At 40.1% G+C, this 23,536-nt stretch overlaps 2 protein-coding genes across 5 annotated transcripts in view; both read left to right on the forward strand.

Moving 5' to 3' along the window:
- The first annotated feature begins 306 nt into the window (after positions 1-306).
- On the forward strand, positions 307-6,844 carry LOC111580366 (group 3 secretory phospholipase A2-like). Its single transcript, XM_023288087.3, has 7 exons — positions 307-908; positions 1,736-1,868; positions 2,543-2,677; positions 3,197-4,140; positions 4,855-4,984; positions 6,147-6,266; positions 6,420-6,844. Exons 1-7 carry the CDS (start codon positions 425-427, stop codon positions 6,598-6,600), a joined length of 2,127 nt encoding a protein of 708 aa, XP_023143855.2. The 5' UTR covers positions 307-424; the 3' UTR covers positions 6,601-6,844.
- Positions 6,845-9,042: 2,198 nt separating this feature from the next.
- LOC111580364 (probable E3 ubiquitin-protein ligase HECTD4) overlaps positions 9,043-23,536 on the forward strand; it is a 40,940-nt gene continuing 26,446 nt past the window's right edge. For 2 of the 4 annotated variants that reach the window (XM_055011376.1, XM_055011378.1), the window contains exons 1-13: positions 9,043-9,734; positions 14,836-15,389; positions 17,534-17,623; positions 17,710-17,837; positions 18,558-18,666; positions 20,506-20,644; positions 21,075-21,245; positions 21,344-21,542; positions 21,652-21,813; positions 22,173-22,286; positions 22,374-22,514; positions 22,605-22,840; positions 22,925-23,067. In XM_055011376.1, coding sequence (XP_054867351.1) covers positions 9,588-9,734; positions 14,836-15,389; positions 17,534-17,623; positions 17,710-17,837; positions 18,558-18,666; positions 20,506-20,644; positions 21,075-21,245; positions 21,344-21,542; positions 21,652-21,813; positions 22,173-22,286; positions 22,374-22,514; positions 22,605-22,840; positions 22,925-23,067 — 2,333 coding nt within the window. In that variant the 5' untranslated portion in view covers positions 9,043-9,587. The remainder of the gene's footprint in view (positions 9,735-14,835; positions 15,390-17,533; positions 17,624-17,709; positions 17,838-18,557; positions 18,667-20,505; positions 20,645-21,074; positions 21,246-21,343; positions 21,543-21,651; positions 21,814-22,172; positions 22,287-22,373; positions 22,515-22,604; positions 22,841-22,924; positions 23,068-23,536) is intronic. The other 2 variants (XM_055011377.1, XM_055011379.1) reach the window with 1 other exon arrangement.

Below are 23,536 nucleotides of genomic sequence, written 5' to 3' on the forward strand. Positions count from 1 at the left end.
ATCTTATCTTCTACTCACTTAAGTAACATCTTTAAAAAAAAAAAAAAAAAGAGCCACTGCAGTCTACGTATGTTTTAATGCCAGACATTCCCAGTAGTCGAATTTTGCATATACATTTTCTTTTGCCACTCTTTTGGGCGCATGTTTGGAGAGGTCTGCAGATGTGGAGGGAGATTTATTTCACTTGAGTAAAACGCGCCACTCTGAACACATATGCTCCAACCAGAGTGTCAAATTTCGTCTCATCAGCAGACCAATAAGAAGATCTTTTCAACTCCAGCCGATTCCCTGAACAACATGTATGCCTCCCCCAGAGAGAACAGCTCCTATATCACAACTAATGTGGTAGAATTGGCTCATTCAGACATTAAGGTGACTCGACCGCTGGTCTCCAACAGGACTGATCACACATCCGCACACTGAGATGAAAAGCAGATGTTTGCTGCAGGTTGCTGTCATCTTGTCATCGCTAGTTTTATCAAAGGCACAAAATGTGACCGGTCCAGGACCCTCCTGTGTCTCAGCGAGTGTTGCCGACGGACAAACGCGCGTCACGTTTCTGCGCGAAGACGCAGCTGGTGTGCGCTCCTTGTACCTGAGCCTGTGGTCCGAAGACATGCGACTTGTGACATGCGAAGTGAACTCTAATCCACTCGTTATTGAGAAGTATCGGTCTCTTTGTGACAGAAGCGGCAGCAGGAGTGAAGAAATCATCCAGAGGTTTAATGTGAGTGTGTTGTTTGCGCCGGATGCTCCCTGTGCGTTCGTCTCCTCCGGTGCGCAAAAGTTTACCAAGCGCACGAGAAGCGATGGGACTGAGAGGAAAACTCGGAGGAAACGCGCATGGATACTGCCAGGCACGTTGTGGTGCGGCAGTGGAAGCAGAGCAGGCGAATACGAGCAATTAGGTGAGGACGCTGAATTGTGATTTTAATAATTTGTGTGATTTTTAACCCTGGTTTTGTCTGTTTGGGGAATATAAGAACATCAATGATCAAGTGTAATTTCCATAAGGTTTGTGTAGCCCGCAGCAGGTCCTCTGAAAGAATATAAAATGAAGATCTGAGGAGATGTTAGGGGCCCTTTTCAACATTTTTTCACTACAATAGCCATCACCTCTCCATGCAGCAGCACTCATTTGCTACTGAAGTGCATTTGTTGCATATAAACCAGACAGCAACCTTGACATTGAAGCGTAATAGATAAAATATTCTGGCCCTTTCTTAGACAAAACACCTCAAACAGGGATCCGTTTGCGCAGACATTTTGAGTGAGAGATAAAAGCAAAGAGACAAGAGTCAAAACAACCCAAACTTAAATTAAAATTAACTGAGTTAATCTTACATCATGTCTTGTTGGCAATTTAGTTGTCTGCCTGCTACAGCATCTAAGGAAAATCAACACTGATTTAAAATTGACATTTTTGGTACATTAGTTTATTTAGGTGTAGCTGTTGTTTTTGCACAAAATTCAATAGAAATGAGACTGAAATTTAACATCCATCCAAAGAAATTGAACTAGACAATCCCCTTGACATTTTCATATGGCAGTCACTTCAAAAAGATTTAAGATCTTGGTTTTACAATCCATAAATGTTTGACTTCTCATAACTGCCTTTGAAGTCAGCAGCTTTTTCAGTTCAAATCAGGTAAGTGATCTGTGCTTGAAGAAAACTTGCTTCCATATAAAACTCCCTTTGATATGTGATTAAATGTAAATTTGTTCTTGCGCACAGGGATGTTTGAGAGCGCAGATAGATGCTGCCGTGAGCACGACCACTGCCTGCATATCATCCCAGCTTTCACAGTGAATTATGGAGTCTTCAACCCTAACTTGTATACCGTCTCACACTGCGAGTGTGACCAAAGGTGAGCCTCAGAATTAACCTTCCAGGCATCTAATACTGAGCCAGGATTCCAAGTATTCACTGCCTCCAGGGAAACTATTGCTATTCTCCCCCTGACCTCTCCTCATACTGCTCTGGCTGACTCTGACAGTCAAGTCTTGCTTGAAGGTTGAATTTTATAAGTGTTTATATCTTCTTTTACTTCTAAAACTCCTCTCTGGAATGCCAGTATTGTGTCATTTTGTCCCTGTGCCAATAATTGTGAACTGATTTTAGTGGAACCTGGGGCCATTTCATATTGCTGTTGATCCAAGAGTAGTAAATACATCACTGCAGTCTGTCCTTTGGATAAACTTTTGTTGTCAAGATTGAACGAGTTGCTTGCTGTTTCTATGTTTGTTCGGCATTCCATTCCGCCAACACAATTTATTATTTAAATCCATAGAGACGTTTGTTTCAGTCTCACTTCACATCTTGTGCTGGCAGGTGCAATATGTATTCCCTTGAACTCAACCACAAGGAACACATACTGGCACACATTTTAATTCACCTCCCGGCACAAATGTTACCCACGGCGATAAACCAGAAGTTGCAGACAAAATGAGGCAGCATTCAAGGATATTTAGCCGCCATCTGTGATGTGTTTACTGACTGGACCGTTTCTTGGCCTTGGCTTCTTCTTCTCCGTCTTTCCAGGTTTCGACAGTGCCTTATGAGCGTGAATGACAGCATTTCTAACATGGTAGGCTACAGCTTCTTCAACATCCTCCGGGTTCCCTGCTTCGAGCTCAAACAGCAGAAGCGCTGCACTGAGATGTACTGGTGGGGAATGTAAGAGACACTGACACTGTCGCCTGAAGTTTTGACTGCATATTGTTGCACATAAAACTCGCTATTTTTGTCAATAGAAAATGCAGGTGTAGTTACAGTGGAAGCCAGTGGTAGCAGATGTACTTCTGTAGCTTGTATTAACATGCCTGACACTCCGCCAAACCTCACAAAACCAGGAGGCCCATACCTCCACTCATAGACCACAACTTTATCCATGTAGGTACTAACAAGCGGTTTAACAAACAAGAGATGATTAGTAGTTAACCATGTTTAGCAATAATAGTATTATACTGAGAAACTGTATTATAATAACTATAATTTAAAATCAGTGTAAGAAAGTGATTCTTGGTTTAGCTGTGTTACTGTCATTATCCTCCATGTAAAATAGGAATCACTGCTTGATTATATCCCAAATAGCATAACAAAGTGTACCTCCTATTAATCAAACAAATGTTTAAATGAGCTGCAAATGCTTCTCTTACTTCTTGGTTTAACATGCACGTTTACTCATCTCTACAGGTGCAAAGCAGCCAAAGTGGCTCCGTATGCAATCTTCCAAAACCCTCTTTCCTACAACACCTCTGATGTTACAAACAAATCTGTGGACACTGACAGCAACAAGTTAACAAGTATCGAGGAGCAACAATCGACCGAGAGCCCCATGATTACCCCTCGCAGCAAGTCATCCAAAGCTGAACAGAGATGTGGCTTCAGAGAGCCACCCAGAGGAGACACTTTCCACCGCAAAAGGGCAAAGGGGAGAGGATGCAAACGGCACCGGAAACTCTATGGCGTAGCTCCCTCCCAAGTGCCCCAACTTTCAGGGGCAAACACCACGACTCCATCAAGTGGGACTTTGTCAGTTAGGAAACGAGCTGGAAAAAAGAAGAGCATCAAGAAGGATCTATTAGATTACGTTCTACCACAGGTGACCACAAAATCTACAACACCATCATGTACCCCACCTTTAACACGAAGGCCAACAGGAGGTATCGCAGCAGTGACCAAAACCACCAGAAGTCATGACAAGGCTCCAAAGCGAAGCCACTGTTGTGAATCTGGGATGCCTGTGAGGGGTGACTCTTTTCAGCCACGTTGTAAAAATTGTCTGAAACAAGCAACAGCACCTCACCTGACAACTGTTGCCCCGACAAACTCATCTACGAATGGATTGCCGTTCAAACTCATGACACTTGAGACGTCCAAAAAGACAAGAGAAGCACCCAAACTGGACACTGTGGTAACTCTGAGGAATGCAGCTAGATTTACAACACCCATCACCACAGAACTAAAGACAATAGCTTCTTTTCATAAAGATGGCAAGCCACAAAAGCAGGTGGACTCCTCTGTGCTACAGAATAATACAATCCAGGAGCCTGTGGTTAGTGCCGTAGCCCAAAGAACCCCTACAGAAAGAATCCTAAAAAAGAAAAATCAGAAAAATGCATTGCATAACATGACAGGTGAGTTCATGCAGCTGCTGACCTTGTCCCTTCTTCTGCAGCTTTTTGAAGCATACAAGGCCTTTCCTCACAACAGAGAGTAATTATGATAATACCAGTGATGATTTACTTTTTAGTATAATTTACCAAAATACACACTCAATTAGCACTCAGGGCTAGTAGAATCAGTAAGTCACCTATCACCCTGGCTGCTAAAATATTGAGCCAATAATGTGTCAATTCATCAAAATGATGTGTGAATGAGTTTTGTTATTGTCGATAAATGTGAAACATTTTATAAATGAACTGTTTTTATGTTCATGTTGTGTTGTCGTATGTGAGCAAGCAAATTTTAAGCTAAACTACAGCAGTAGTAAAAAAAAAAAAAAAAGTACTGATGAAACTATTCATTATACTACAAATAGATACTTTCCACTATGGAAAGCAGGAAGCTTGGCAGCAGCTTTAAAGAGCCCACACAAATTCCAGGGATATTATTGCATTGAAAAAGGTGGCCCAGGGCATTATACCTTCATGGAGTCGGTGATGGGTTAGCTGTGCCTCCTACAGGTGGGACAGGATAATGCTCTTCACAGCTGATGATAAAATGCAACGAAGTGTTGAGATTTTGTGGAATGTAACAGCATCAGTGAGAAACTAATTGGTGTTATTTAAAGAAATGTGAATGCACTGAGGGGTTTCTGAAATTACCTGTGTTTATTTTTGCTTCTCCAGGTAATCAGCTCCTATGTGGAAGCCTCAAATATTTGGACGAGTGTAAATTCAAAATCCCTCCTTTGGAGAACAAATATGATCTGCAGAACCTCGAGTCAAAGATGGCCTACCACTGTGACTGCACCAGCCGGTAACATGACAGAGTGTTTTCATTTATGACATTTTTTTTCTCATGTTGTATATCCACATATGCAAGAAAAAAATCCTGACTTTAAAGTCATTCAAATATATCAAATGAGCCTGATGGAGGTCATAGCTGGATAACTGCACTGAGAAAAGCCGGGAAAATATCCTTTTCCGTGGCCCATTTTCAAGATTTAAGGGGGTACTGGGGTAGCCAGCTTTTTTCAGAGAAATGTTGTACTTTTTACCTCACTTCATTTATCTGACAGCTGCACTTATTAGTTAGTTTGCAGCAGATTAGGACTTTAAAACCTATTACAATATCAGGAATGATACAATGACTCGTTATACAGTGAATTAAGTCACTTGACAGTGTATGAAATGAGTAAAATTAGCTATACCTCAGTCAGCGACAATGTTTAAATAGTGTTTGCATGTTAATGCATCATTAATAATGATCCAGTAAATTAGAACATTGACAGAGCAAATTTCAGTGTGTAATGAATGTTTTAACATTTTGCTGATAATATTAACATACATCACAAAGTGAAATTTGGAATGTAGGACTGTTAGTTTTAATTCTGATTCTACTTACATTATTTTACATAAGTAAAAAAAAAAGTCTGGATACTCTCTCCACACTGGTATTAACTGTGCTTTTCCTGCTGTAACATGTCAAAATATCTTGCTTGGAAAGGCATGCTATGCAATTTGACTCGGTGAAATACTTCACTGATGTTACAGTCACAGGCTGGGTTTAATTTTAGTGATGTTTACATTCGACTACGGAGTGTGCCTCCCATCACTCTATGTAACACTCGCACTGAGCCTACAGCACTGTATGGTTGGACTATTATTCGTCACTCCTATTTACAGTGTGTTTAAACAAAGAGAAAGGCCTCCCCCCACAGGCAGCTTTCACTTTCTTTGTCTGTCTCTCTCTGGTCACACACAGATAGATACAGTGTAAATCACATTATCTTGTTTCAGCTCTAGGAGTTTCCTTTCCTCATGTCTGACTCTATTCCTGCATGTGAAGTTGTAACCTCACATACAGGAATTAACTCTTTTTGTGTGTGTGTGTGTGTGTGTGTGTGTGTGTGTGTGTGTGTGTGTGTGTGTGCGTGTGTGTGTGTGTGCGTGCGTGTGTGTGTTTGTCAATTTTACAGTTTGGCTCTTCAGATTGAAGGCCTCGAGCAGCCCAGTGTTCTCCTCTCTCTCCTGGCGGATTTCGTCTCTCAGCAGTGCTTTACGCTGCCAAAGGAGAAAAAGTGCCACCGTAAAAAAAGGTTTAAAGCTCTGACATGCTTATTCGTGTTAATCTCTGACAGTTTTTGGTTGCAGCAGTGCCAGTCCCTTGTCTAATGCGTTACCTCAGTTTGCCTGTGTAACAGATTATTAGGTTGACTTCTCTTACTTGTATTTTTATGTCTCTTTTCTAGCTGCTCAAGAGGCTTCACTAAAGCCTCTGACCTACATCAAGCACTTAAGAAGATGGAGGAAAAAGACACTGCCGGGGTGAGAATTTCAGGCTATGGCAGAAAAAGAGGGATTCCTGTACGCCTTTATAAGCGATGCCTGAGGCTAGAAAGGCGAGCTGATATTATGGCACAGCTCAGATGATTGTAGACTAAGCTGCTATGTGCAGCAACAATGAATTGTATAAGCTTTGCATTTCATGCAGCTTTTTCTGTTTCTCTCTGATGTTGTAAAATGGTAGTTTGTGGACTGAAACCCTTGAATAGTGTAATGCATTTGTAAGTATGCCCCTATATGAATCATAAATATAGGTTATAAAGAATTGCAATACAAAGCTACAAGCCTCCAGACTGTTCATTTAAAGTGTAATAAAGTCATTTATTTTGTTTTTGTTTTGTTTCTTTCTGTTTGAATTTAGAAACTGATTTAAAATTGTGTCAGGCATTTTTCAGAAATGATCACAGGGCAGCAACTATTATCTGCACTGCATGTTGATTCAGTGATGAAAAATAACCAGAGCTGCTGCACCATGCTTCCCAAACAACTCACAACCTGCCATTTATCATAATCTCACATGAAAACAGTTCAGCAACAAATTCTTGTTTTTTTTTACTCACAAATGCAGGAGTAATTATCCATTTTTTAAAACACATATTAGCTTGTCACACCTAAATGAAGCACGATCTAATCCTGCCTCTCGTTTTTTGATTTCAAAAAGTAAATCTTATAAACAACCCTGATCCAAATAGGCCTTTTCTGAGTACTTCAGCGGATTCAGTGTGCATCCCATCTGCCCATTTATTGTTATAAAGTTCACATTCTTACGGTGTGTTGCAGCATCTATGTTTGTAGAATATTTATTGTTATTTGAAAGATCTCAGAAATGGAAATTGGCTAAATCAGATGTTTAAAACAATTTTTAGCTCAATCTCTGTTCAGCTAGACAACAGTAGTTATTTCAATAGACAAAAAAACACCAACAGGGTCAGTTTTCAGTCTGACGAGTTGCATTATATTCTTACTTTTTCGTTTGTTTTGCTTTTATAATAATCAGAGTAAGTAAATGATATGAGGGGGGAGGGGCCAAGAGGGGATGCCATCCCCCTTACTAGCAAAATGTAAAAAAGGCCTTTACTTATCTCCAAAAAATGAATCTCTTTGTATCAAAGATAGGAAATTTAGATTTTCTTTTACATCAAATTATTCCTTTCATGCCATAAAATGACTTTGGTGTAACTCTGCAGTGTTCTTTACCCGCACCTCTGTCACTCCAGCTCCAGCACACCAGCCCGCTAATGACTCAAACATTGTAAAACTTGTAAAACAATCTTATGTGCACATAGTGTTTAAGAAATACATATTTGAAACCCTCATTTATGCTTTTATTATCTGTAGAATAGACAACTGTAATGCACTCCTCACTGGCCCCTCTAATGAGACCAGTAGACATTTGCAACTCATTTTGCAAGAACACTGACAAACATCAAGAAAAGAGAACACATTACACTAATTCTTCCCTTCACTAGCTTCCAGTTAAATATAGAACTGAGGCCCTACTTATTATCTACAAGTATGTGAATGGTCTGAACCCAAAATATATCAGAGCCATGTTTGTTAAAGCCTGGCAAGTCTCTTAGATCTACAGGGACTGGTCAGTTAGTGGAGCCCAGATTAGAGGAGGTCAGGTGGTGTTTAGTCATGATGACGCTGCTGGAACAAACTCCCCCTGGAAATTAGATTTGCCTCAACTGCAGCAACTATTTAAAAATTAAGAAGATGACACTTCTGCTTTCCCCACTGAATTAAATTAATCTTTTATTTTTTAAGTACATGTAATTTTTCTCTTCTTCGTCTGTCTTTTTCCTCTGTTTTAGACAATCAGAGCTAGAGCTGTAGTAAAAAGAAATTGGATTTTTGTAAATTACATGACTTAAAGGATCTGCTGCTAACATCTTGGTGTCAGATATCACAGCACACCTTCAGGGCTCTAGTGGAGTCCATCCCTTCACGGGTCAGGGCTGTTTTGGCAGCAAAAGGGTGACCAACACAATATTAGGCAGGTGATCGTAATGTTATGCCTGACTGATGTGTACTAAATTCGCTTTGTAACAATATGAAAAAACGCTAGACAGAATTGGTTCCTTGGGTTTGTTGCATATGAAACCCTGTCTGTCTGAATTGGTGTTTGTATCATGCTTTTTTCACTTATATTGGTACGTTAACAAAGTAAAATAAAGAACATGACTTGGGTATAAGTGAGCTGTTAAGCAATTATTTAATTTAATGTTATAAGAACTCTTCAAATGAATTATATAAGGCATGACAAATGCCTAAGGATGACTGTGAAGAACAAAATGGAATTCCATTGTGGTGTTATATGCAGTAAAGTCAGTCCAGATGTAAATGATACAGAATTTCAACTTTCATCTATTCCTAGAAATAAATACACTATATTCTCCCAATTATACTGTAAGTGTTCCATTGTGTTATCATTATAACATTAACTTGTGGTCTTCCACACCAAAACCAACTCATGAATTTTTGACAGCTTTTATTCTGGCCCGCGGTGCATGCTGGGAGCAGCTAGTTGGCCTTGGAAACATGGCGTCGCACTGACAGCTTGGTGACTCTCATTATCTTCTCCAGGCACTGACACAGCGGCTGGGCCGTTAGCGGGAGCGGTCTGCTTTCACGTTTGAGCCGTGAAATGAGATTACAACAGATGCACATTTCGTCCTGAAAAGACTGTCGCTTCAACGGTGCGACGCAATAACGGATTTAGTACGGGTGTCACGCCCACTCTGCTCGGTAACGTTATAACGACAGCGTACGGTAAGTTAGCTCCGCTCCAGCTAACCGAGCCAGACAGCTAGCAGCCGCTGCTAGCATGACAGGAGCCCCCGTGTAATGTGAAGAGGACTACGGCTTGTTCGCTGCCTGGCTGCCGTCTGTTAGCTTGCTCCCTAGCCCCGCAGTCCGCCCTGACAAACACCGTCGTCAGATAAGACCGCGACAGTAACGGCGGTTATGTTATTGTAGCTCGCTAGCAGGCTAGCTAGGGCGTTTCTGTCATTCTGCCACTGAATTTTTAATGTTCGACCCCTTTGGCATCGCAGTCGGGGGAGAGAGCGATGGGCTCCGGGGCTGTGGATTCGTCCCAGTGGCTTTCGGTGAAGGAGGAGACCATTTTTCTCCACGACGGACTCATTCGGGTCACAGATCTGGCCGAACTGCCCAGTGAAATAGGAGTATCGGAGCAGGGGGACACCGAGCAAGAGGTGGGTGAAAGCCGTCTCTCACACGCAACCATACAAAGAGCTGTGCATAAAAACACGTGTTCACTGCAGTGACAGAGTTGTCTTTTTGTTTATTTTAATGTGGGGGATATGTTTTCACTGTCAACTGCAACACATCCTCAGTGACAACGGCAGCGTTTGCAAGTTTCCAGCCCTGCTTGTTATTGATTCACTGACAAGCTGGCAGCTGTTGCCATTTCACCTTCTGTCTCTGCCTTCAAAGTAAAAGTCATGCTCATCGAAGCGCCCGGATCGAAAGACGTGCTAATATACAGCTTTGGAAATCATAACTAGACCACCTGTTTTTATTTTCCCCACAGTCAGAAGTTGCAGTCGATAAGCATAAAATTGTTCTAAAAACCAAATACATAATGTTCGCCAAAGCCATTGTTTACAACAGTCTGGTCATAATATTGAATGAGTCACAGAGGACAAATATCTGGCAATTTGGGCAGATGAGAAGCTGTCTTTTAAAAGTCATGTGTCCACTCAGGTTTCTTTTACAGGAATAAATCAATATCTCCCACTGCAATGTAGAAAAAACACTCTATAAGGCAACTTGTCCGTGAGTCTTGGATTGTGGTGACATTTTACACATGCATGCATCAACGGCGACTCTTAAGCTCTTGGTCGCTGTTTATCATTCTGCATTTAGAAGTATTCACAGTGATAGTTATTATACTCATCATTGTGAGCAGTGTCTTAAGGTTGGGTGTCCTTCTGTCTCTGTAAGGCTTGATTGACGTTGGATTTTATTAATTTATAAGGCCCTTACTGTTTTTTCCCCCTTAAATGATTTCATTGCTGTCTTTTAATGTGAGTCCTTAGCAAACATGCTCGAATGATTGGATTATGCTGAAGGTACCGGCTGTTTTTACTGAGCTTGGAAAATCCGATTTTAGTCACTGCGCACCTGTAACCTGGAATAACCTGCAGAACAATCTATAAAGCCTGACTTATTTTCCTTGAAGGTAGTTTTTTAATTTAATCTAATTTCATTTCCATCTGTTCTTTCTTTATTTGATTAAGTAAACACTTCATGTTTCATATTATATTACTAGTTTTAATGTTAATATTGATACCGCTATTCAGTTTCTGATTTGTTTACCTGCAGTTTCTTACTCAGCTACATTGTAAATGAGGCCTATGACCCATAATGTACTCCTAAGTTTAAATAGTAGTGGAATGAATGAATAGAAAAATCTACATAACAGGCCTTCAACATTGGTAATTTTGTTGTATTTTTTTCATAATGGTTAACTAAATACAGCATCTTCTAAAATACTTGAAAAACGTCTTCTAATAGTCCAATATAAGCAATGAAGTATGTTTAAAATACAATGTAGTGAAACTAAACATTTCATAATTCAAACGAGATGGCCAAAAAACATTTTTGCATCACCATTATTTTCTGCATAAGCTGTATAAACAAAGTCAACAAACAAAATTAAATTATCACTCAACAATCCTAAAGTAAGAGAACTGCGAGATGATGATAAGACAGCCATCTTGGTGCTTAACAAAGAGAGATACAGCTAGAAAGCCATTTCTAACCAAGGTGGAATCAGCAAAACAACTGTCCATTTTAACCTTCAGAAGAAAACACGGCTTTGTGGCTCAAACAAAAGCCACAAAGAGCGAGGCAGAAAACGGTGGCCACAGTGGTCTAACCATTATTTCCAAAGCTGTATGATGGTGAAAATCTATATGACCGAACAGTGTTTCCTTTGGAACATTCTAGTAATTACACTCAATTTACCAAATATTATTGTAGTCAAGTAAGTTAATATAAAATTGTACAGCATCAATTTAAGCAGTAGTACAGGCAGTTTCTCAAATTCCACAGTAAACATGTCTTTAGTTTTACTAAAAGCAGTATGTAGTCCATTGTTTTCTGTAACAACATGTTGACTTATGGAGTTGACATATAGTAACAGATTGATAACTTTAGATTACACAAGTGTTGATTGATCATTGTCAACTGTAGTATACAGTGATCACGAAAACATGTGATGAATGTCATTTCATGTGATTTTATGTATAATTCTGGATATTACATAGTTCTGTGAATAGCACGTGTTTTTGTTTTCCTTCAATATAAGCTAAACTATCAGGTAAACCCTATCTCCTATCTGTTAAACCTAGTACCAGTTATTTTCATGGTAAAAATTATTCTAATTTTTGTGTTTATAAGTATTCAGTAATTGATTTGTCTTCCAAGTATGCTTTTATTTAACCACAAACATGTTAATGTATAAGGTTGCCTATAATCTTTAAATTCATGTAGTTATCGTCGGTCTAAAGTTATGTTGACTTAAATATTAGTTCAGGCAGTTCCTCAGAATTCCACAGTAAGCATTTTTTTAAGTGTACAAATATCAGTATGGAGACCTTTATTTTCTTACACAGTATGGTGGCTTATGTTGTTAGCTTGTAATAGCAGATTTCTCATAACTTGTAGATAGCGTAAGTGTTTTATGATCATTGTCAACTACAGTATACAGTGATCATAAAAATAGGTGTCATTGCTCATGACCTGTGTTTCTTCTCTGTAAGCTAATTTATGAATGATGTTCTATGTTTCATAGTATGGATTTTTGTGTTACTTAAAATAACTGTATGACCTGCAATTTTTTTCCCATATTTTTTTCTTAGGTAGCCCCTAGCCTAAAACCTAGTAAACCCAATATTAGCTGTTTACCTGGAAGAAGTTCTTTTAATCTTGGTCTTCATGACACGTCTGGTTTCGCTTACAAATATGCTTTTATTTTGAAGGCAATATTCCCGAAACGGGACGTGTCTACGTTGTCAGACTGCAGTACTTTACAATGATGCCGATAGAAACTTCGAGCTAACATTGTACATTTACATCGTCGACATTTCGATTACCTGCTTTGTCATAAAGCTACAGCTGGCAGCATCCATCAGTCTGTAGGGGACAGTACTCATATCACATGTTCATATGCTGGTGTCTAATGTCTGGGTATTGATGGATTTCAGATGGTGATTGGTAGTAATGGTTAATCAGATTTTCTGAATATGTACAATAAATAAATTTCATCCAGCACAATGTGAATTTAGTCTCATATCTATAACTTTACCTTTACAAGTGTACCACTTCAATCAACAATTTAGATTTCAGGATGTTCACTTAGTAGCACCTTATGAACAAAAACCCCAACAATAAGTCCAGTGTTTTGCATCCACTGAATTTTAATAGAAGGCTAAGATTTACAGATGTATTTGGAAAATGTTTTGGTAAACATATATCTAACTCCTATTGATATGCTAATATCTCAGAAAAGCGTTTATTTTAGGGGACGCTTCAACAGCAGTCAAGTGAGCTTGACTACTGTTATAATAGCTGTGTAAGAGCTGCAAAGTGTGTAACTGTATAAAGGGAGAAGTGGCTTGTTTGCGCAGTTCCACACATCATGTTCTTAGCACTACTACTCATTCTAGTGTGAGAAACATAACACCTGCAGAGTTCTTCTTTGCTGCTCAGCCATCAGCTTTTCAAGTGGGAAAGTGCACAAGATGTTACTAATTGTTACACTGTTTAGTTTAGAAGCACACATGAGCTGAGGGATGATTTTGTGCTTTTACATTAGTCTAATCTTTGCATGCAATATTGCTAATATTCCTTTGCAGGTACTGTATGTAGGGAAAATCACATTAGCCAACAACACAGTGCACATTTGTTATAGTGTTGGACATATGGACATTTTAAAGTATTAAATGCATCAACTTCTACATATACAATGAAATTGGGTTACAAAATTTGTTTACAACAGAGATATGATACTTTAACCTGAGCATGATACGTATGACATATTAATTGGAGCTTTTTGGAAAAATGTCCAGTTACAGCAAATCTCATACAAAATAAGATAACATTTATTGCTATGCTGGAAAATGTGACCATTTTCATATTTATAAGACAAACTAAAATAAAGTACCCATTTTCAGTGGTGTGAAGGTCCTTTGTTTTATAAGTAGCAGCTCCTACCAAAACACAGTAGACAGCACTTCTACCTCATCCCAAAAAAAATCATCCTTGCATCATTTGCTCGGTAGGCCTCTGTTTGTCTTCCTGTTCAAGGCTATATTCTGAGTCTCTACATCAATGGTGTCCGTGTCCGTCTTTAAGACTGACTGGGTCATTCGGTGCTGTTTCTCGTAGGTGTTGCGATGCTGACTATTTTTATCCATTTGCAGTAGCGTTTTGCAGAGCAGGGTGGAGAAGGCCCAGTATCCAGTTAAGGAGTGTTACTGTAACATAAGTAGCATTTCTGAAATTGAATCAATACAAATTGTGCCTTCTAAATGGTATAATGGATTTTTTTTCTGGTTCATGATTCCTGGGCCACAGAGTGTAATCAATATCTGAAATGCTGCCTAAGTGCATATGAGGCACATTGTTTCACTTGTGATAGGCTATATACCAAATGCGCTTAGCAATCTCTGACCATTATTCCATAGTCCAAAGAACTGTAGAGGCAAGAGATTATTCTATGGAAGTGATTCATGGTTTTATGATGGAAATTTATTGACAAACCTTAGGCATATTAGAAATAACTGTCTTAGATTTACGCTAAAATGTTGGCTGCAGATGAGCCTACAATGTAATACACCTTGAAAATAGGCTGTGCTGTTTGACACACCATTCATTCCCCTGTTGTTTTCTTCAAAGATGCTAGGTCAAAAAATATTGTGATCATCTTGTTGTCTTAGCCAAATGTTCTGTGAAATTATATTCAGATAAACTTTGTATTCTGTCACAGCAGAACGCAAGGATGTGTTTTACCACACAAATCCATGTCTGTAAAATATAACTTCTCCACTGTTATACTCTTCCTCTGTATTTGACGTCATACTTTCTGATTAAATAGGCCCTCTGACAAGGAAAATTTAATTAGTATGTAGCCAGACCATGCCAGGAAATAACGGGTGTCTTCCGTCTGCTACAGCTAATATAGAGTTTTTTTCCTTTTCTTAAAGCTGCAGACAAAATTATCTCTATTTAAACTGCTGTTAACATAAGCTGTTTTTTCTCTCTTCTCTTTCTTACCTTTTTTTCTAGATTCTAACATTTGAGACGAAGAATCCGGTAGAGCTTGCAGAGCGTCTGCGTGCTGTCTGTGGGAACCAAAGCAATGCATATGCACGTCTGCTGGAGTACCGTCTCAATGCTCTGCGTGGCCTATGGGGGGCACAACGGCAGCTGGCCCTGGAGGAGCAGCAGGAGCGAGAGGGGACTGGAGGGGCTGATGAGGAGACCTTGGCCTTGCTAAAAAGACAAGGTCTGCTCCAACAACCCGAGCAGGCGCCCTTCACCTCCCGTGTCGGTCTGCTGCTGGTCTTCCCCCTTTTGCAGTCTCAAACTCGTAGTGACCCGGCGCTCTGCGGTGTCACAGCAGAGGTACTGCTAGCCTGCCTCCGGGACTGCCAGCCGCTCAGCCTCAGCAAAGAGCCCGCTGACTGCCTCAATGGCCTGGAGGGACTGCTGTGCTCCTGGCTGGAAGATGGTGCCCAGGAAGCAGGCCAAGCACAGGGGCAGGCTCACACACAGATCCTCCACACTCACAGACAAAGGGAAAACGCTGCTGCTGCACTCGTCGCACTTGCCTGTGCCAGGTGAGGCCATACGCTGTCTCTTTGCTGCCCTACCTTCAGAAGTCTTAGGGTGCTTCTGGCTCTTGAAGACAATGTATTCAGCTGGCAATATTCACTGAAGGGTTATTAGATTGGCACTTCACAGAACACTTATTGCTACCAACAAGAACTCAATGAAATGTAAAAGCAGTGATAATAACACAATGAAAGAAGTATCTAGGTGAAAACACTACTGGGTTACTTTATCAGAAACTCTACTCACAAGCAAGTCAGGTATTTTTGGCATGCGGCACCTAAAAATAAACACATAACTGACCATCTGATCAGTTTCTCTTTCCAGTCTTTCCAGTGTACATGTTCCATGAATGACCATGCTGACCATGTTTAAAACTATCCAACACACACTGTTGCAGTCTCAGTTCAGTGTTTGTATTGTGAGATAAAGGACTAACTGAACAGTTGGTGATTGATATTTTTACCCTGAAACTCATGAGCGTAAACCAACTTTTCTGGTCTCTGTCGGTGCAATGCCAGGGCAGTTCTATGATATTCTGGCCTCGCAAGCAGAGTTTCCTGTGGTCTGAGCTATGCTCTGTTAGCATGAGCTGTTAGTGCTGTTTAGAAGTGATGCTTGTACAGAATGTTTTGTTTTACCTTTGGCTATAGCTTCATTATTCTACAGTTTGTGAAATCCGCAGGCCAGCAAAAGAGGGCCTCTGGGTGAGATAGATGAAGGGGTGACATATTGGAAGTGGTGACACTCATTCCTGTTATAACCAGTATTTGTAGGGCCATGCAAAAAAAAAAGCAACAATGAGACAAGAGGTTAATCCAGTAAATCAGGCTATTTTTTTGTGTTTTCCCACATAGCCCACAGAAAAGCAGAACATTCTTGATATTTTTGCATTTGTGTCCAAACTGTAGCTTCTGTTAGTGACAACTGATCTTGACTTGTCAAAACCAGAACTCTCCACTCTTTGTTCAGTCTCTTTTGAGGCTGAGAGCTCTTTGTTGTGGGGAACCATCCAGCCCTGCTGCCTTTTCACCAACAGTGGGAGCTAATTAAAGGGCTATCAGCTATACTCCCCCTCACCTCTGATGTTGTCGCTTAGTAAATTCACTATAGGCCTTTTCAGACATAGGATCTGTAACATTACTGGTCCCGTCTCTTGGTTAACGTGACAACAATCTGTCATTCAGACATAGGTCATATTTCTGTTAATGTTCCCCAGGGCTTTAATTTCAGACATTCCCATGCGGTGATGGTTACTAGGTCTGATGAAGTAAAATTGTCATTGCAACTTTTACCGAAAAGTGGCCAGGGTGCTCATTCCAACATGAAGCCAACACATTCAAACGCCATCAGATTACTGAAAAAAAGTGCATGTTTGAAAGAGGCTTACATCAAAGGGTTAAGTAAGCAAATGGTCTTCACAGCTATGTGCTTTAATATCAGCTTTTGATAAGATGTTGACAATCTGTATAGAGTCTTGCTTACGTGAAGCTGATGAAGTATGTTGTCTGTCGCCTGTGGAACATGTAAACACTGAATCAAACATACATTCCAATACAGTATGTACCAGAATGTCCTTGGATTGCACTAGTCTCCTTGAAGCTCTGTAAAACAAGTCAAAATCCTGTAGTCTTTACCCCTAGCTGCCAGACCCATGCACCTGATATGATTGACCACAAAATGTGTCATCAGCAGAAGCATTGCAAATAATATTATCATGCTGTTATTGATCAAGATCAGCTGCTTAGCTGCTTGGCTTCAGTGAATGCCAGAGTAGTACTTCAGTTGTTGCCTCTTTACTAAAATATTCTCACTGAATACAGAATTACTTGAATGTGTTCAGCTAAGTTAGTTCAGTCTTGGATGAGGCAAATCCGTAAATGAACATTGCACAGACTGAAGTAGGTTGCTCATTACCCCCTGTAGACACTCATGGTGTAAAATTATCTCAGTGTTGCATTCTAATGGAAAAGATTCTTTTATTCTGAGTTGAAAACATTGCAGTTTAATTCCCAGCGCATTACATCAGATCTATTCCATAATTCAATCCAAGTTATTATTACTCTTACAGTTCCAGAAATGCTTAGCAATGAGCTTTCACTTGTGTTTCACACTGAGGCCCCTTGGACTAATCTGCCAAACTATTTTCCAGGGGATCTCTGAAGACCTTCATCCACACAGTTCACCTGCTGCAGAAGCAGACCGATCTGGGCCAGCTCCCTGTGTCGGATGTCCTGTACAGGTGAGAGCAATACTTTGGTTTTACTGAAATACAGATATGAAGGATTTTCCCACCATGTAAACAAGCAGTGTCTCTCCTTTTTTAAGACTTTTGCTCCTGGAGGGAGGCCCAGGCTCTCCATCCTGCCTCTTGGGAGGAAAACACAGTGTGTCCTGGGGTTTTGAGGACATGCTACCCACACCTGATAATTCTGCTGGAGGAGCAGAGAGTAAAGGTAAAAGACATTCAAGAACACATTTATGTGATGCTCTAAACAACAAATCTATACATAAACAATGGTTGCAGTAGATGCAAGTTTCTAATTTTCTAATTTGCAGGTTGTGGGAAGGACTGTGCTTATCGTACTTGCCATCATAATGCCATCAAGCCTGTTTTATTCATTGTTATAATCTCCTTTGTTTGAAATGCAACTGAAATCCCAGCTAGAATAAAGGATGGCAAGTGCATTGTCCATGTAAGTCTCATTTGGCCTCATTTTTCTATATAGCCACACATATTGTGAAGACATTTTGACTTCAGATGAAACTAAACCGAGGAGTTGCGCCTGCGAGTTTCAGAGGGTAAAACAATGCAGAGGAGGACAGAGTGATGTGTCACTTTCCAGCAATCGATCAGCTGACCTTGTAGAGTGACGGATGCTGATCAGGGCATGTATCCATTTATGATCAGCCATAAAGCAAGTTTTAGATTTACATTTTAAGCTGACCTAACATTGAATTTGTTCGGAGTCATTTTTTATCAGATCTCTAACGTCAATAATCAACAATGAAAAGTACACAAAACAGAGAGGGTCCACCTTATTTAGTGTCCTAAGAGTCTTGCCTTGTTTTCTCAACTCATCTGTTGATTCCTTCCCCTATTTTTCATTCAGTTTTCTTTGATATGTTCGTCATTTACCTCCTCCTGAATTCTTTTTGTGTCTTATGTCTTGCAGACACTGACCTAGGGCGCTGTCTAGCCACAGATGGGCTATATCTATATACCACTAACTCCTCTGGGAGAGGACTCAGCAAGCTGGGCTCTGGTTTACATGGGACACTGAGGTAATGTGACACTTCATCCAGCCTGCGTTTCTTTATCTGCAGCATTCAGAGAATAGCAAGAGAGAAAGACAGAAGGAGCGATCAAACACTAAAAATATCTCTTGTCACTTATCCATCCAAAGGCAGCAGTGGGGCCACATTATCTCCTGGACATTTTTAAAGCAATATCTGCAGTACACAGTCACATCCTCTTAATTGTCTTTGATTGACTCGCTTGATTTTAAAAGAGACAAAAGGGCAATGTGTGCTCTGCACCTTAATTCCAGGCTTTGGTAGCAAATTACTTGGTTTGCAAGCAGAGAGCAACTTCCTCCCACAAAGTATCTTTAGAACGCAAAGGGTCTAAAGTTCACTTTTTCAAAAACAAAGCTTTACTTGCAAAACAGCTTTCTGAAAAGATACTCAAGTCCGATTTTGACCAGTGAGTGTACTGATTGTACCTGAGAAGTGCTTTTGTTTAGTTGATTCCACCTGAGAAATTCTAACTTAGAAACAAACATTTCTGTGGAGAATTAAAATTCAGATTCAGAGTAGAAGCCACACATTTCCACTGTAACCTCAAAGTTGGAGATATGGTCCTGTGAGATTGCAGGGCTGACCATAACCAATCCATGCCACAGTGGTGGAAAAAGTATTCAAAACCTTTACAGCAGTAATAAAAAAAAAAAACAAACAAAAAAAACCCCAACTAAGTCTAAATACTAAATCTACTTAAGCATATGTACATAAGTGTTAACAGCAAAATGTAGTTAAAGTAATGATACCAGTTTGATCCCTCTGAGTAAATAATATTATAGATAACCTCATAAGAGTGTTAATAGTGTATCATCAGTCCAGTGTGTCAACAGCATGTTCCTGTTGTAGTTGTTGCAGGTAGTGCTAGTTCAAGCTACTTTAAATACAGTTTTATATACAGCAACAACATATTAACACTGGGGCTCATTAGACAATTAATATGAGAAGAGAAGAAAACAGTGTTCTCTAATCTCTGATTTTGGTGACATTATTAGATCATTTACACATTTATTAAAACGAAACACTATTTGAGAAGTTGAGGGCGAAAAACACCTATTTAGTGGAGCTGTAAACAACATATCTATAATGTGACCTCAGTTACACAACAGTTTTTGGAACATATCAGATCCCTAAAAGGTTGGTTGGTTTATAAAAATTGTTAGATTATTCTATTTATTGTGCAAATTCTTCATCTTAAAAGTAACCAGAACTGTCACATAAATGTAGTTAAGTAGAAAGTACAATATTTCCCTCAGAAATTCAGTAGAGTAGAAGGACAAAGCAGAATCAAAATTGTACTTGAGTGAATATTCTTAGTTGTTCTGTGCCACCACTCCCATACCAGCCTCTTTTCTTTTCTTTGCGGCTATTCACAGCATTACTAGTTGTGACAAGTAGCCTGTCAACACTTTTCTTAGAAAACTTTTTATATACTCTATTTCTGAGATTGACAGCAAGTTGTATAATTTCAATTTTCCAGTTGCAAAACTTGTCAAGTTTCTGAAACAGCGAACCCCTTCATGTTTATATGGTTATGTCACAATACAAACAACATGAATACTAAGGCTTGGGAACTTTATTTGATGGTGTTTAAAATAGGCAAGCTAAGTCAGGTCTGCTTAAAATTGATTAATGAAATTAGATTTTCAATTTTTACAGTTCATTGGCTATTGCCATGTGATGCTTTGTTGCTTCTAAGTTATTATGTGTCTGTGTTTGGCGAAATAATATTAACTGTGCTACCACATCCAAATGTCTCAACTAGATGAAATGATACCAATCCAAATAACAGACCAGTAAAATAAATTCTCTGTGTTTGCGTAGGGGTTTTGTGTACTGTCGAAATGAAGAGTTGGAGTCCGGCTGGGTGGTATTTAGCAGCGGTCGTCTCCTTCACCGCCCCTCCTCCTTTGATGCCAAGCCTCATCAGCTGTGCCAGGTCATTGACCCCTTCACCCTCCAGGTATTGTATACTTTTATTCCGCTGTCTTGAATTTGATGTTGAATCATTCTGGAAATTTTATATCTTTTTAAAATTTGTATTAAATCTTGAAACACTTCATTTTCTACAAGGTAAATGCTTAATTGTCATTTTAATGCAGTGTTGTAATGCAAAAAAAGTGAGTTTATCACACAAACAAATCACGAGGTTCTTAATGGGACAGAATTTATCTCGGCTCAGGGTGTAACAAAACCAAAATGCAAATCCAAAAGATTAAGAGTAAAGTAGTAAACATGTGCTGTGTGCATGGATTGCTACAGAGACGGAGGCAATGTATAATGTATGGTTCCAGTGTGGTCTCTTCTAATCCAACAAGCTTTTAAAATTCAATGAAAAATGACAAAAAATGTCTAGACACAGCCAAGGCTAATTTTCTCTGTGCAACGTTTAGGTGTGCCAGATTGTGCCCATGCCAGCCCATCACTTCCCTGTGGGCAGCAGCATGACCACGCTGCACCTCTGCTCAGATGGAACCTACCTGTACTGGGTCTGGTCCCCAGCCAGTCTCAATGAGAAAACACAGAAAGGCCATTCTGTCTTCATGGATGTCTTTTACCTGTCTGTGAGTACTGTACAGTAGGCCTGCATTGTAGTATTAACAGTTGGTGGTAAGTCTGCGTTTCTGTTTATTCTTTGATGCTTTCTCTCCTTTGTCTGCAGACACAGACAGGATTGTGTGTTGCAGATATCTTGCAGGAGAGGGTTATTCTTACTCGCAAAGAAGGCGAGTCTTCCAAGTGCTTGAATGAACTTCTCTTGAGTCGAATGTCACGCTTCCGGGCCTCCCATTCTGCCACATTGGCTGCTCTCACAGGCTCTGCAATCACCAACACTGTCAAAGAGGAACAGTCTGGTAATGGTAGAAAATCTTTAAATTGTCCAAAAATGATACATGCTTTAATGTGCAATTCATTTTGATGATATCAGTATTAAAATACTTTCTGGTGACACTTTGATTATTTTCATAGCTGTCAACACTAGCTGTGGACTCCCTCTGAAGACTCTCAGAAAGACCCCAATGTATGTGTGTGGAACCTATCTAGTGATGCTGGTCTCACCCCCTGGTGTATCTGGGAGTTCTGCCACACGCTCCCTATTTGGAGGTACCAGCAGCCTGTCGTCACTCAAAAGTAAGAGCACACACAGAGACAGATAAATCCTTGATGTGCTGAGCATTTGTCATAACCTTTGACAGTTATGCCGTGACCTGTATTTGGAAAAATGAAACCAGGCACTCTACGTCATGTTTAGTAGGTGATTAAACACGTTCTGTGTCAGTGTGACTAAAACTTGATGCCATAAGTAAGAATTAATTATATTTACAACTATATTACGTCATATTTACATATGCATAACATTTGAAAATTGTATCAAGCTTTTTGTGATTTGAAAGTCAATTAAATTTTGGTAAATTGTGGAAGAGCCCCCTTTGCATTGTAGTGCCAGTTCTGAGTTTGCTTACTAAACATGACTGTTCATTTTTGTTCAGTTTTAGCCTCCAGCCTGGTTTTTAACCTGGCTGACGGTCAGTTCAGCAGCCGTGCAGACCTCATTGATGCTCCTGGCAGTTCTCTAGGCAGAGGAGCCCAGGTGGCAGGGCTAGGTGAGTTCAGCAGTTGTCACACTTTACTGGTATATTTTGAACAGGTTATGTAATTGACATTTGTTTCTGTAATCTTTGATTTCAAAGGGGCATGTTATGATGCACTCAACAACTTGATCTGGACCTGCTCCAGTGATTACATAGATCAGTGGTGCAATCCTGGGAACCAAGCCTTTCATCATGTGTGCCATAGGCTCGGTGTCAGCCATGTCATCAAAGAACCCAAAGGTAGACACAAACTACCCTGAAACCACAAGTTGCTCTTTCTATTTAGTTAAGTCAGGAATTTGGTCATCTGCAAATCTTCTCCGTTCACAGAGGAAACTGTGGCCACTGGCGAGGTGATCAACCAGCTACTTCATCACGTAGGTGCTATGTGTATCCACCAGCTCAACCTGCTGGCAGCCAGCAGCAACAGCCTGCCCCTGGGAGCCCTACTGGGTAAACAACATCCCATTGAGGCCCGTCACTTCAGCAGCATCTGTGACATTATGGAAAAGGCCATGGTCAATGGAGATACCTGCATCATCCGCTGCATCTTAGTGGTGTTCCAGGTCAGTTTTGCAGAAAATGACTCAACAATTTTCTGTGTTTTTGAGGTAATTTATTTATGTATTTATTTTGTCTGTCTTCTCCAGGTAGTATTTAGGTTTTTCAATCCTCAGTCAGAGCAGAATAGGGAGAGTGTGCGTCGTTCAGGCCTACTCCTATGGCAGCTACTCATGGCTCCAGTGGATCAGATAGGAGCAGAGATTCAGAGAGAGGTGTGCCTGGCGATCAGGTAAGTCATAAATTCTACATGAAATGTAGTATACTATATGAGGGTTGATCAAAAGGTTCAGAGACTGTGCCTATAAAAATCAAAAATTACACCAGATTTAAATTTTGCACCCACCCGCGTGGAAGTAGCCACTTTGTGCAGGAATACAGCAGTCCTGGTGCTTCTTCAACACTTGTAACGATGTCTGGAAGTCCTTATGTTGAAATGTCAAGCACCAGAGTTGGGGTGGTGGGGAGTGATGGTACAGTGATTTCCAAAAAACCTGTGCGTAATCACAGCTCTATGATGTGGTGCACAGCACATTGGAGCACCTACATGGCAGTATGCCACAGTTTAGGTCATTTGTGCTAAATATTCTTCAGACACCTCAGAACATGACAGCAGAACCTTGACAGTCTGATCCTGGGAGGTTATTTCCTATTGCACACCCACATGAATGTTGAAGCAAACAACAAGCATAATCCTTAAC

The sequence above is a fragment of the Amphiprion ocellaris genome, chromosome 6 (assembly GCF_022539595.1).
Source record: "Amphiprion ocellaris isolate individual 3 ecotype Okinawa chromosome 6, ASM2253959v1, whole genome shotgun sequence".
Classification (NCBI taxonomy): Eukaryota; Metazoa; Chordata; class Actinopteri; family Pomacentridae; genus Amphiprion; species Amphiprion ocellaris.